The sequence below is a fragment of the Sinocyclocheilus anshuiensis genome, unplaced genomic scaffold (genome assembly GCF_001515605.1).
Source record: "Sinocyclocheilus anshuiensis isolate Anshui unplaced genomic scaffold, SAMN03320099.WGS_v1.1 scaffold1203, whole genome shotgun sequence".
Taxonomy (NCBI): domain Eukaryota; kingdom Metazoa; phylum Chordata; class Actinopteri; order Cypriniformes; family Cyprinidae; genus Sinocyclocheilus; species Sinocyclocheilus anshuiensis.
The window spans coordinates 543,702-558,422 of record NW_015539980.1 but is presented as its reverse complement, the minus strand read 5'-3'; the positions used below and the strand labels follow the sequence as shown (position 1 = coordinate 558,422).

At 37.8% G+C, this 14,721-nt stretch overlaps 1 protein-coding gene across 1 annotated transcript in view; it reads right to left on the bottom strand.

Annotated features, from left to right (window-relative positions):
• Nucleotides 1-493: 493 nt before the first annotated feature.
• The window catches only part of LOC107687136 (dipeptidyl peptidase 9-like), a 19,253-nt gene continuing 5,025 nt past the window's right edge, over nt 494-14,721 (bottom strand). The window contains exons 3-20 of the mRNA XM_016484367.1: nt 13,829-13,941; nt 13,548-13,721; nt 13,285-13,456; nt 12,140-12,250; nt 11,859-11,987; nt 10,633-10,694; nt 10,458-10,558; nt 9,801-9,978; nt 8,650-8,809; nt 7,969-8,048; nt 7,731-7,883; nt 6,521-6,656; nt 6,297-6,442; nt 5,686-5,832; nt 2,624-2,776; nt 2,157-2,299; nt 1,390-1,501; nt 494-1,078 (exon numbers count right to left, since the gene is read on the bottom strand). Of these exons, the coding sequence (XP_016339853.1) occupies nt 986-1,078; nt 1,390-1,501; nt 2,157-2,299; nt 2,624-2,776; nt 5,686-5,832; nt 6,297-6,442; nt 6,521-6,656; nt 7,731-7,883; nt 7,969-8,048; nt 8,650-8,809; nt 9,801-9,978; nt 10,458-10,558; nt 10,633-10,694; nt 11,859-11,987; nt 12,140-12,250; nt 13,285-13,456; nt 13,548-13,721; nt 13,829-13,941 (2,363 nt within the window). The 3' untranslated portion in view covers nt 494-985. The remainder of the gene's footprint in view (nt 1,079-1,389; nt 1,502-2,156; nt 2,300-2,623; nt 2,777-5,685; nt 5,833-6,296; nt 6,443-6,520; nt 6,657-7,730; nt 7,884-7,968; nt 8,049-8,649; nt 8,810-9,800; nt 9,979-10,457; nt 10,559-10,632; nt 10,695-11,858; nt 11,988-12,139; nt 12,251-13,284; nt 13,457-13,547; nt 13,722-13,828; nt 13,942-14,721) is intronic.

Genomic DNA, 14,721 nt, shown 5'->3' with positions numbered 1-14,721 from the left:
GCGCAAAGAAAACAAAAATAACAATTTATTTAACAATTCTTCTCCCCCGAGTTACGTCTTCCGCCATTTTGGAGAGTATCACAACACATACGCACTCTTTCCCCTAAGCATAAACAACACTGATTATGTAGATTACGTTCATGCGCGCGTGTTTCTCCCCCGAACGTAAACAACGCTGATTACGTCGATTACGCTCGTCTTGGGTGGGTACTCTCCAAAATGGCAGAAGACGTAACTCGAGGGAAAAGAATTGTTAAATAAATTGTTATTTTTGTTTTCTTTGTGCTCAGAAAGTTTTCTCGTAGCTTCGCAAAACTGAAGTTGAGCCACTGATGTCACATGCACAGTTTTACAGATGTCCTTGCTACGTTTCTGGACTTGGGAACATTTCAGTTGTGTTGCTGTCTATGGAGGATCTGAAAGCTCTAGGATTTCATAAAAAATATCTTAATTTGTGTTTCGAAGATGAACGAAGGTCTTACGGGTTTGAAACGACATGAGGGTGAGTAATTAATGACAGAATTTTCATTTTGGGGTGAACTATCCCTTTAAGATAAATGAGCAGAGGGGGCGGAAAGAGCATTTCTGTACGTACGTGTACAAATCCAGTCTCTGTATTCTGATAAGCCACTAACTACAAATTTAAAAAATAAAGCCACGTTTGGCAATTATCATAATCAGTGTTTCAAAGGGAGCCGGAAAGGAAACATTATAGATGTGGCACATAATCCAAAATTTGTTTCATGGGGTTAATGAGCTACTGGGTTCTTCTCTGTTATCGGATGTGTCCTTTCTGTTAAAAGTGTGCAGACATGCGCAAAATTACATGAAGTTTGGGGACAGGTCTGTTTCTGGCTGCTGCGAAGACCCTCCTTCCAGAAAGAGTGCGAGAAAGCAAAAGCGGGTTGGGGAACCGGAGAGGGTCGTATTCACTGTCACTGCTGCTGAAGGAATTAGAGGAGGCTGGGAATGGAGAAGGCGCTCATCAGAGGTGCTGCTGGAGGAAGTACAGTAGCATGATCTCGTAGTGCTCTCCGGACTCAGGACAGCGGATGCTGTGCCTCTCATTGGGGTAGATCTACAGAGAACACAAATGAATCATGTGGTTGAGGGGGTGACATTTTACTTAAAACCTTTATGCATAATAATTATTCATAATGTGTAATCTTGTAAATAATTATAACCACATTTAAAATGCATAGTGTAAGAACGAACTGATAAGTTATAATGTATTAACTGTGGTTACAATTATTCATGAGATTGTACAATGCATTATAGGGTGCATTAGAAGGGATAATCAATGCAGTAAACTAATTTTATAATGCATTATACATGAGGAAAGTGTTACCAAAATTACAAACTTATATTTTTAATTCTGAGTTTTCAAACCTGTAGCTGATATGGCTTTCCTGCACGGATGAGTTGAGACACCAGGAAGTTGGTGTGGAAAAAGTGCACGTTTTCATCAAGGAACCCATGTAAAATAAGTAATCGGTTTGGCCTTGGAGAAAAAAAATTAAAACTAGTTATCACAGAGAAAATACTAGTAAGAATGCTCTAATAATGCATTCTGGGAGGAGTTATCTATATGGTTCGATTGAACTTAAGAACGTAATATACCTCGATTCAAAAGGGTGGGTCTCTTAACCCTATACAGCCTATTCTATCATATTTAATAATGAAAATGTCTTAAGGCCTCTAAACTGTCAACTAGTTTAGAGCTGCTATAAAGATTTCATTGATTTACAAATTTACAATTAGAATCGATCGATTTACAATCTGAATTTCATCTTAATTTTTGGCCATATGAATAACATCTGCTCCAAACTGCATGTTTTTTCTCAGTTTGGGCATTCAAATAAAAGTGAGGTGCTTCATCCCAAATACGAACTCCATATTTTCATACTATATGAGCCTGATGTATCAAATATGATACTCAACAAAAAACACATATGCTTTTTTTTTAAATAATAGGTTCAATAAACTTCCATTTAAAAGAAAATGTGATTTTTTATGACTATTAAAGTCAGGCTTCACAGGGTTGAATATAATCCAAAGGCAAGGAGAAATTCACTAAATGAAGTTGTATGCCAAGAACACATAATCAGGGGGAAGCACGCATTGCTTGTCCTCTGGTCTGAGCCGCAGTAACTCACTCGTTGGGAAGCTTGTCGACGTGCAGGGCGACGGAGCCCGCCTCATACCCCTGCTGGTTATTTTCAGGCACGTCCATGTAGCGTTCGGTGTAGCCCGTATCGTATGCCATCCACACCGTCACAGGAGCTCCTGCTATGGCCACCTGGAGCACAGAATGGCTAACTTGCTTAACACATGATGAGAATAAATCTACAGCTACTGATTTTAGTCTCGAAGTTTAAAAAAAAGTTTGTCGCTTGTATCCAAAATGCAGCTGTCACTTCTATTTTGGTAATTCCAAAAGTATAAAAAAACCTTTGATTGACTGTTGCTACTATTTTAGCAAATCAACAAAGTTCAGCAGTTGAGACGCCACCTGCTGGTTAAAGCAGGTTTTATCACCATGCATGGGTGGGGTTGAGGGATAGTTGAGAAAAACTGAAAACTAACAAGAATTTTTTATTTTCGGGGCAGCTGTAAATCTCACCTTGAAGATGTTTGGCCTGTGAATGAGGCCCATGAGAGACAGGAAGCCACCATAAGACCAACCATGGATGGCAACTCGACTCATGTCTATGAACTTGTACTTCTCTGCTACATACTGAAGTCCCTCCACCTGATCTTCAATCTCCACCTGCCCCTGAGGTAGAGGAGGAAAGAATAGCAATATAAAGAGAAGAGTACCTTATTCAATGACCTTAAACTTCAACCATGTGAAATACTCAAGGCAGTTTGAATGCTTCATTTAAAGATACCAATCTCAAAGCCTACATACTAGGGCTGGGCGATATAGCTAAAAAAATGTATCAACGATATAATGTTTCATATCGTTCGGCATCCATAATTATTGACATTTTTTATAACCTTTTTTAAAACAAAACCACTGTGTTTTTAATTTACCCAATTTATTGAGACAAACAACTTTTTTTTTTTTGTTTTAACAGTCAAACACAAAATAAAATTGAAACAAATATCTCCTTTCTTATGTGTTATATGCAGATTAAATAGGTCTTAAGGAAACTTTTGGCTTGTCTCCCGACGCCACAGGAGGGCGCAATGAGCAAAACAATGCAGCGTATTAAATTGTCAATGTAATGAAATAACTGTCCATAAAAAACTCGCATAATGTCTAAATTAATATATATATAAATCAAATATAATTTCGTAAATTGCATAAACATGAACAAAACAGCATCATGTATTTATGCATTGCATAAATAAAAAAAAGAGCCGAATCGCCCATCACACAGATTGCATTTGAAAACATATGAGACGCAGTGAAAAGGAAACACCTCCACAAATTCGCGACGTGTTTTCTAAACGCTTAAACAGTTTTAACTTTGCGTGGCTTTCTATACATCTCTTGCGTGAGATGTGAGTGCAGCAGTTGTACTTGTCCGTCTAGAAAATGCACTGAATATGCGTTCTGTGTGAATGGCTTGGTTTCAGTTTTAACCTTTATCAAGATCTTCTCCGCATTGAGCTACTATATTTCTCTAATATTTTGAATGAATAACGCAGCAGTGGCGCGTCTCTTGGGCTAGACTAACAAAACATTAAACTACCACACAAACATCACCACATCTCGTGCTCCACTGATGACGCTTCCTGACGCACACCTAACATTCGACTGTACTATTTTTGCATTCAAATGGAATTTTTTAAATTTTAAATTCGACTAATATAATTTTTTTTTATTCACAATCTCCTCATCACAGACAGGCACAGCACTCATGTTCATGTTTGTGTGTGCTGTCTGTGTCACTCATAGCATGTGCCTATAATATATGCTATATCGAACATTTTTTTCTTTTGTTATCGATGAAGGAATACCGTCGATAAATATTGATACCGTTTTATCGCCCAGGCCTACTACATACACTGCTGAATTTTTTTATTTTTTTTTTAAATGTTATCGATTCCTGTGATGGCAAAGTTGACTTTTCAGTGGCACGTGATCCTTCAGAAATCAGTCTTATATGCTGACATTATGTTTAGGATTTAATTTTTAGGATTCGTTGCTAAATATGAAGTTAAAAAAGAACAGTATTTATTTAAAATATAACTCTTCTGTAACCTTCTAAATGTGCATACTGTCACTTTTGCTCAATTTAAAGCATACTTGCTGGATAAAAGTATTAATTTCTGTAAAAAGAAATAAAGTCTTACTGCCACCAAACTTTTGAAAAACGGCATATATATGGTCATTGCCAGCAAGCAACCACCTAGTATCTATCCAGAATAAACTAGCCACTACCTTACTGGTTCAAGACTAGGGGTGTGCCATATCATATGTCCACGATAATACATTTTTACATGATAAAAAAAAGTGTCTATGGCGATATCAATGATATAGCGATGCGAATGACGTATGGCGGATATACGTTCCCTAGCACGCACACCAACACCACCACAAACCCAATAGGTGTGTTCGACTTGAAGCGGCGCTGCGCAGACTGATGACATCAAAGTATTGCGAGAGCGATTCTAGAGCATATTCGAGCGCACACTCTTACCTTCAAAAATAGGCGAGGTGCATATCTTTAGTGAAGCAGCGCGGAGAGCCGCTTCTGGTACGCTTCTGAAACGCTTCTAAAACGTGCCGCGGCTCCGCTGGTGTAAACACAAGCACTGCCAGCTGCAATCACCAATAAAACGTTGTTCCATGTTTTTCTTTCTATATCGTCATAAATATCGTTATCGCAAATATTCTTGAAATAATATTCTTCTCGTCATATAATTTTGAGGCTATATCGCCCACCCCTATTCAAGACAAATCATAAAAAAGTTCCTTTAATAATCATTTACATCATTTGTAAAATGTCATCAAATTAAGCAGTAGTCATGTGCCAATGTTATTACACAAACTGACTTTATATCACACCTAAGTGACCTTCAATAAGCAGTGATACGAATATGAGTTGGACAGAACTGGAGGCGTCTAATTCAGTCTCTGACTGAGAGTTATATGTGGGATCATGTGTCAACCTCAGCGTGAGCCGTCACTCGGTAATCATTTTAACACCTTAACATTTCACGACCGATCATTTGGACAACTTCAATTGCAGCATGATCATATTTGCATCTATATAAAGCATTTATGCAACCCGTTTTTGAATCACACTGGCTGACACTATCAAAAACAGGTGATAATGTGTTAAATGTGAGACTGTTTACAACGTCAGTTTCAGACAGCGTTCACACTCAACAGATCATGGGCCATGTGATGCACACTGCTCCAGTTCCAATCTGTGACTTCTACTGCAAATGTGGCATAGAAGTGCTTCTGAATTTAGGTGAGTCTTTAATGTTGGTGAGAGGTGGAATAAATGCAGAATTACAACTATGATACTAGGGCTGAGGTGGGCCAGAGCGCGTGGGTCTTTACGCTTAATTTTGAGCAGGCACAGCAGCTGTGTAAAGACGTGCAAAAACCAATGCCAGTTTATTCTCAAATATGTCAGACAAACTGACTATTAAGTGTTCCGTTTTTTTTGCCAAGATTTGTTGCAATGTTGACCAGACTTGTCAAATGTCTGTTCTAGTTACCATTTTGTTTTTAAGGGCCCCCTCAAACTTGAGGCCTCTTTGGCATGACCCTCTTCCGTCAATGACCACCACAGCATAACCCAGAGACGCCAACGTGTTCAGACGCAGATACTTCACACCCTTGTAAGAGTTATTCACTAACTGCACCTAAAAAACAAGAAAAATCAAAACATGTTAAAAGCACAAACGTGCGAAAGAACCCATGCAACCAGTAAGATACAAGCCAATGATGCAATCAAATAAAATAAAGTCCAAAGCTGAAATTCTGGGTATGATAGAAAGAAAATGTATAGTTAATGAATTTCTTCATGTTATATTTGCAAAGGATTCTTCGCCAGCCAAAAATTCGGGGTCGTCACATGTGGTTGCTGCAAGCCCGCCGGATGCTCCTTCGTCGAATCCGCCACCTCTGCTCATTCTAGCCCTCCGGCCGTTCCTCATTTATCCCTTTTTTAACCTTAAACCGCATAAACACATTTCATTACACCAAAAAATTTTTTTTTAGCAGCATCATATGACCCCTTTAACAACAAGAACTTTTATTTTAGGTGAAACTATTACTTATGGGCATTTTTCAGAACTCTATAGGGACACTTTTCAACCGAACCCACCTGTGGGCCACCGTACACAAACAGGATTGTGGGATGTTTTTTGCCTGGTTTCAAGTTGTGAGGTTTGTACAGCATTCCATAGAGACGGAAACCGGAACTAGCAGGGAAGCTGAATATCTCAGGAGGGACATAATCAGCCGGGCAACCTGCACAGCACAAGCAAACATGTTATTAGAGCATCTGTTATTGTTTCCCATTGCTGTGTAACATCACCCTGAGCTCACCTGTAGCCTCCATCATGCTCGCCCAGAACTCCGGCTCTTTGTGGAGGGGGTCACTGTCAGAACCCGTCAGTTTGTAGACGTGAACACACGGAGGCGTGCTCACGTTACTGTAGTGGCTAATGAACATGTCAAAATTCTGCAATGAAACAGGAGAAACAGATAGTCAGAGACTGCATGCAAATCATATCAATGCTGACGAATGCAAAGAGTGATGACTGCAAAGGCCTGTCATGAAACACTGCTTGGTTTGCGTGAAGATGTTGTAAAGTAAAGTTTATTAAGCCTTTTTGCCCTTGGGCATTAGACTGAAAGCTTCTGCATTTGTTCACACAGTTCTTGTAGTATACACTACTTGTCAAAGATTTGGAATAATTAGGATTTTTAATGCTTTTGAAGGAAGTCTCTTATGCTCACCAAGGCTGCATTTATTTGATGAAAAACACAGTAGAAAACCGTCATACTGTAATCTATGTATTCCTGTAACGGCAGAGAAATCATTCCAATATGCTGATTTCATGATCAAGAATCATTTCTTATTATTATTAATGTTGAAACTGTTTTTTGCTGTTTAATAATTTTGTGTGTTGGGGAGGGGGGGAAACCATAAAGTTTGGGCTAAAAAAATAACTCCGTAAAGATGCATTAAATTGATCGCAAATGGCTGCTGAAAATATAACTTTATAACAGGAAGTTACATTTTGAAATAATGCAATTTAATTACAATTTAAATTGTAATACTCCAAAATAGTATTTTACAGTATACTATAACAGTATTTTGTATTTGCTGTATTTTTTTACTATACTTTTTTTTTTAAACTTTTTGATCAACTAAATGCAGCCTTGATCAGCACAAGAGAATTCTTACAAAAACAAAAATGACTCCAAACTTTAGATTGTTAGCATAAATGCTGCAACGGCACTGTAAAATTTAGTCCCGTGTATGTCTTTCAATAACCACATTTATTATTAATCAATTACAGCGTTATTAATTAATTATTTAAAATGTCTATTCATGATACGTTAACTAATGTTTGTGCAATTCAGAAAAAAAAGACAAAAATTTAAAATTAATTATCGATTTTTTCATGTTATATTTCCAGGGGATTCTTGGCCAGACAAAAATTAGCATCAGCGGCTTTTGGTAAAAAAATCATTAGCAATTTTTGTGGATTTAGTGTGAACAGGCCTGAACAGTGTCTCACACACACACCTGGCTAACAGAGCAGCTGTGAGAGAAACCCGGCTTAGTAAGTCTGACAATTTCTCCAGGAGGTTCGTAGCTCACAACATACAGATGGTGCTCAAGTGGAGTATCTTTTGTGCCCTGGAAATACACCAGTTTGGTTTCTTCATTGACCCAGATCTGCAAAAGAAGATGAAGGCAAAGTGTTACCAACCACATGGGAATTTCTGGGAGACATTTGTATTTTAACTTTATTGAATAAAACCTTTGAGCCGTGTCTGGCCAAGACTTCCCACTCTCCATTCGTTAAAGCCACCTCCTCTTCTATCTGGCATTTGAAATCATCTGAACAAATAATAAAACATAAAAGGTCATCATTAATGTTACAAGGCTCCATGTTTAAGCAGAGGCCATAGTTAAAAACACTACAAAAATGACACTTTTTAAAAGTGGGGTAAGCGATTTTTCAAAAACGCTTTAGAAAACTGATTCGGGCCGAATAGCAAAACAAACGTGTAGCCAATCAGCAGTAAGGGGCGTGTCTACTCATGATGGGGAGGAGAGAGCGTTCAGTGCACAGGACGGACATTAGCGAGCCGAGCGACAGAAAGATAGAGACGGCGGATAAAAACAAAAGAGGAAAACGTCTGCGGAAAAATTTCAAATGTCAACATTGGCTACCAGAAATCAATTACCCCACCTTTAATGTTAATGTGTCAACACAACATAAGCATGTTCATACATTTAAAATAAATCGTTTCAGGCTTCATAATAGTTTAAATCACTAGCTTGATGACATTCTGAAGTATTTGAAATGATTGCAAATTAGATTTTTATTTAAATTTATTTAAATGTTAATGAACTATTGATCAGTTATGTTATGAAGTTTTGAATACAGTGTTATGACTGTGTTTTCGTTCAATCTGTTCAAGCCCAAGCGCCTGACCTTCCGCTGGACTGTATTCTCTGGACCACTGATGGCAGCCCGGCTGAAAGAGACTGGCTATTCTGTACAAATGGCAGAAGCCCGTTTGTGATTCGTTCACCCACAGGAAGGAGATCTTGTCATTAGTTGTTTGAATGAAGGGATAGAAGATATCGTGGACCTGTTGGGAATAAGACAACAAATAAATATAAAAGAGTCAAAATGTCCCGAAACATATTGACCTCATGTAGCCCCGCCCCTTTTTAGCACTGCGTTTGTTGTCTTCTGTCTTCCGGTTGCATTTCCACAGCAATCTCACGGATTTATGAATGAACCGCTCGTTTTAAAATCTTACTGGTCTACTGACCTTTGTTAAGACATTACAGTGCTCACGATAACTTTCATTAACTCTATAATACATAAATCCACTTTACCAGCTAAATTACTCTTAGACAGCGATGCCATAGAAATATACAGAGCACAAACGGAAGTTTAGAGACAATCTTCTAAAGATGGCGACGTGCTTGTTTCGCTGGAGAATAAGGTCAATAAAATATTAATTTCTTTCAATTTTACTGACCTCGAACTTTAAAAGGTAATGTAACAACTAAACATATCATAAACCACGAAATTTAATGGAAGACATTCTTTCACGTCTCTATTAGCGGTATGGTTTTAATATCTTTCAAACATCTGCTGGTAGCTCAGCGGTTCATCTTTTTGCTCTTAACTTTGCTCTGTTATCTTCACACTCACATTGATCCAGATGTCGGTGAGCTCCTCGTAGATGATAGAGTGTACACTCTAATATTAGTGCTGTCAAACGATTAATCACGATTAATCGCATCCAAAATAAAAGTTTTGTTTATATAATATGTGTGTATACTGTGTATATTTTTTATGTACATAGAAATAATTATATATAACTATATTTAATATATAATCATAGTATATTTTTCTTAAATATTTACATTCATTTGTATTTAAATATACATAATAAATATACACAGTATATACACGCAACTAAACATATCATAAACCACGAAATTTAATGGAAGACATTCTTTCACGTCTCTATTAGCGGTATGGTTTTAATATCTTTCAAACATCTGCTGGTAGCTCAGCGGTTCATCTTTTTGCTCTTAACTTTGCTCTGTTATCTTCACACTCACATTGATCCAGATGTCGGTGAGCTCCTCGTAGATGATGAAGGGCTGGACTCCCTCAGGCATGGCTTCCACATGCTCCTCCCACTGCGGATCCTCCACGCTCGCGGCTATGAAGAGTGCAGGCGGCAGCAGCACTAACTGCAGCTTCTGTTGACTGCGGTCTAGCAGCACCGCCCAAGCACTGGGAAGAGACAGATTTAAGTATGGAGCATTGAGATACTAATTCAAGTTTTTTTTTTTTTAATATTTTTAATTTGTTTTGATTTTTATATTCTCCTTTTTCATTTAAAGTTTTAGTAATTTTGTTGTGTTGTCATTTTTTATTTTTAAATATGACTACAAAGCTTTTATTAATTTTTATTTGAGTTTTAGTTTTTTTTAGTACATCAGTTAAAAAATGTTATAGACTTTTCATGAAGACCCTAAAGAATCATACCAACTTGTGGAAAATGGGCATTCGATGACCCCTTTAAACCTAGCTAAGGCTATAATATGGATTTTATTTATTTATTGAGAAGCTTGGCAGGTCCTGATCACTAAACATTTGTGTTTTATAGAAACAGAACTCTTTTTTTCAGTTGCACAGCCATATGAAGACAGAACGATTACACAGGAAAGACCTGAGAGTGAATTTCTTAAAAGCAAGTACTTGTTACTTACAATTTACCATCTTTTGTCCATCCAGCTCTTGCAATGTACTCAACCCCAGGAAAGAGCGTGGTAAACGGGAGAACAAGCTCTTTGTTTTGTGCGCTAATCATCTACGAAAAGATAAGAGATCATTAAAAAGCCTTTCAACTAGGCATAAAAGATGAGCCCAGGCACAGGCACCTACCTTGCCATGTTGGTCGGTCCGAATCTCTGCTAGTTTCAGGCTAATTTGAGGGTTCTTGCTTCCTACAAGCATCGAGAGGAAATTATTAGCATAACAATTAGCACAACTCCATTGACAAAATATTGCTAATATACAAAATGATGCAAAGAATGAGCTGTAATCTTAAGAATACACTTATGAATTGCGTTTTCACATGTATTTATGCCATAATTTCTGGCTTCAGTTACACTTAATAATTCTAGTAATGACTAAGTACTAGGAAGTTGAGGGGAGATAGCCATTATGGGTAAGTCAACAGCCTCTTTGATCGATTCAGTTAGTCAGTTAGATTGATTCAACCTAATAACTTACTAGCCATTCATGAAAACAATACACGGGTTCCACCATTGTACTGGCCATAGGGACATTCCCGGTGGGCCGATCACCGAAGCGAGGGAGACCTCCCCCACATTAGGTGGTGTTTTTAAATTACAGCACATGGGAAACTGCAAAAAGTAAATACTCCAAAAGTGTGAAGCGGCCGTGCAACAGCAGAGCGGGATCAGTTACCCACACAGCGCTAATGAAGGTGAGCTGCGCTTCTGTCACGATGTACAGTGATAAACAGCGCAAGTCGCTTGATCCATTCAGATGTGACACAGAACTGTGTTATACAGTCGTGTGATAAGAGAACATTAAAGGTTCTGTAGTGATGCTGGCTGAAAACAGTATACTGAAAACAGTACAATGTATACTGCATGACGAGGTCAATTGGAAAACGCCAGTACATAGGCTTGTCAATCCAGCACCATAGTAATTTATCTTGTTATTAACACTACAAATAGCCTAGGGTGTTTTGGCAGAAATGTATTCACTATAAATGAAACTTATATTAAATACTGGGGAATATTACTTCTATAGAAGATGTTTTTGTAGTTTCTACATGTTTAAGTTTTTTTTTTTTCCCCGTAGTTTATTATTACTTATTTATTTTAAAAACCATATTTGTCTAGAGCCAAATTTTAACCCCAGTCCAGCCCTGGCTTCCACTGTATGTTGTTTTGGCCACTGCAATATAAATGCAATATGTCTAGAACTACTGGCTTTTGCACAAGGCAGTCTCATCACATCCAGTTCAGATGGCAAGCTCACGATTGTGCTAAAACACTATCTATATTACAGTGTGGTGATTAATTTGCATATATGGACACGTTTGTGTTGTTTTAACAGTGTGTGCTAGTGATTACCGGTGCGAGGATATCTGTACACATCTGCCTTCCGCTCCTCCAAAGCTGGCGAGGGCACATGAATAATCTCTACTTCTGACTCGTCAACCTCCTCATACAGCAGCTGGAGCGTTCTGCCTCCATCTGCGTCTGCAAGCAAACAAGAACAGGATGATAAGGGTACGCAGCAGGTGGCTGATGCATTTTGAGTGTAAAAGGGCAAATGTACAAAAAAAAAAACTCCCAGTGGGGGCCTTCAAGTCAAAAAGACTGACAACTACTGCTTTAGGTGTCCCACAGACCTTCAGGAGCAGCTGGAGACCACCAGTATCCTGTGAAGCGATCAAACTCCTCCTGGATCACAAAGGTTGCGACACCAGCAGACTTCGGGTCTTCCTTGACGTTATTCAATCCTGTCCAAGAGTAGTAGAAATATTAGATTTCAGAAAAGTCGAATTCACTGTAACCTGATGTGTTTTATATCTGCATCAATGCTCAAAGAGGCAGGAAAAATGAAAATTGTATTAAAAACAAACAAAAAAATACATTAAAAAAGAAAAGGGTTTTGAATGAGCAAAACCCACCTCCATGAGACTACTTATTCTCCAAAGTTCAATATTTTCTATTTGGAAAAATTCTTGAGTAGTAGTAATAGCGATAATGTTGCAAACCATTTATAAGAATCTGACTTTGAGGTATAGCCATTAACCATAAAGGCATGAATAATGTTCATATACACAAAGCTTCCAGGCATATTTCCAGTTATTTTCAGCTTATTGTCTTTGTGTTGCAGAAGATTTTTAGCTGAATTCATGGTCCTTGGTGATAATGGTGAAAATCATGTCCAGTTTCTTGCACAGTCTAATTGTTTTGCTTCATAAGACCTCAATATATCATCAGGAGCCACAGGTATTAATTTTGTGTTGTCTGTATATGCTTTTTTGACTCTCAAAGTGCCAGTTGCCGCTGACTTGCATTTTATGAATCCATCAAGGACCACAGTTTCAGCTAAAAATCTTCTTTACAGTCGTACTGAAGAAAAAAACGTCACCTATATCTTGGACTGTCTGAGGGTTAGTATATTAACAGTAAATTTTCATCTTTGGGTGAACTAACCTTTTAAGTTAAAAATAACCCAGAATACAGTGGGTACGGAAAGTATTCAGACCCCCTTCAATTTTTCACTCTTTGTTATATTGCAGCCATTTTTCAGTTTTTCTTTTTTAATAAATCTGCAAAAATGTCAACGATTCTGTGTTTTTCTGTCAATATGGGGTGCTGTGTGTACATTAATGAGGAAAAAAAATTAACTTAAATGATTTTAGCAAATGGCTGCAATATAACAAAGAGTGAAAAATTGAAGGGGGTCTGAATACTTTCCGTACCCACTGTATATCCTTAATAGTCAACACCATAACTGCTTCTGCATACTAACAGATCAACAAACCTTTATGACAGAAAGTCAGTTGTCGCTCCTCTCCAGTTTCGATATTCGTCACCCACAGGTCGTTATTATTTATGAAGGCAATGAAACTGGGATCACCAGGCGAGATCTTGGGGTCCATGCGAATCCCTGAGCACTGAGTCTTAATTTCCACTGGCTTCATTGGGGCACCCTGCTAAACATCACATGACTTTCAGGCATGGGGACACACAGCTTTCCCAGAAATATCAAACAGAGCGCAGCAGAAAAAAATCAGCTAGACTCACAATGAAGCCGTTTTGGCCGCCATCACGGCAATAAAAAAGGCTGTTGCTTGCTTGGAAGAGGAAAAGGCCGCTTTGTGCGTGATAGTCGTAGGACGTGATGCCGAAGACCCCCAGACGCTTCCTCTCACGGAGAAGCTCCTCCTCACGGGAATATACGCCATGATGCGGAGTCGCCTATAGGATGAACACAAATTCATATAATTAATGTTATAATGTTATGAATATATTATAATCCGTCATATATGTGTTTTTGCAGCTGTTAATGTAACAGAACAAAATACCTGAAAGTGATCTAACATCTGTTTCCATGATAACACCAGAAGGGCTTCTTTCCGTATTTTCTTGGGGATTTCAGAGTACAATAATGAGTTTTCTCTGCTCCCATAGGGCATTCCTATTGAGTATGAGGAAAACCGCAGAAATTAGAGAAACCTACAAATGATAAAAACTTGGTACAATTTGAAAAGAAACGCAGTAAAACCAGGCTCATACAAATCACTTGATATTATAATAAAGGGGGGAAAAAGTCTCACTAAAAAATATTGAATTCTTGAAAGTTGTTTACCATAATCTTATTATTATTGTAAGATTCACTACCAATTAATAGTTTGGGATAAGTAAATTTCTTAAAAAAAAAAAAAAAAACTTTCTTTCAGCATGAATGCATCAAAATATGTATATTGATAAGAAATGTTTCTAAATCAGAATATTAAGAGTGATTTCTAAAGGATAATTTATTAATCATAAGCTTTGCAGTCACAGAAATAAATTAGACTTTTAAAATATATTAAAACTGAAAAGATTCGGAATTCGCCTTTTTTACTGTATTTTTTACATATAAGAGTATAACTCTTAAATACATTTTTAAAAATCTTACAGACTCGGTAGTGTATATGGTCATGCGGTTTGACCAGAAAGTCATGTGGTCCAACCAACATGTAGAAACGTGATGGGGCAACCCTCTACATTGCGAGTAAATCACTCGCATATGCGACTAAAAGAGAGAGAGCGAGAGAGAGAGAAAGAGAGTCTTACATAACATGCAGAATTGATGAGCTACATGTAAACGATATTCTTTGTTGTATTTTCCTGTCAAAATAGAGTTCCTTTGGAATTCTTCAGCTTTTAAGAACTGCCGGGTTTTCCTGTAGTAGGCGGAACTAATGCGCAAACG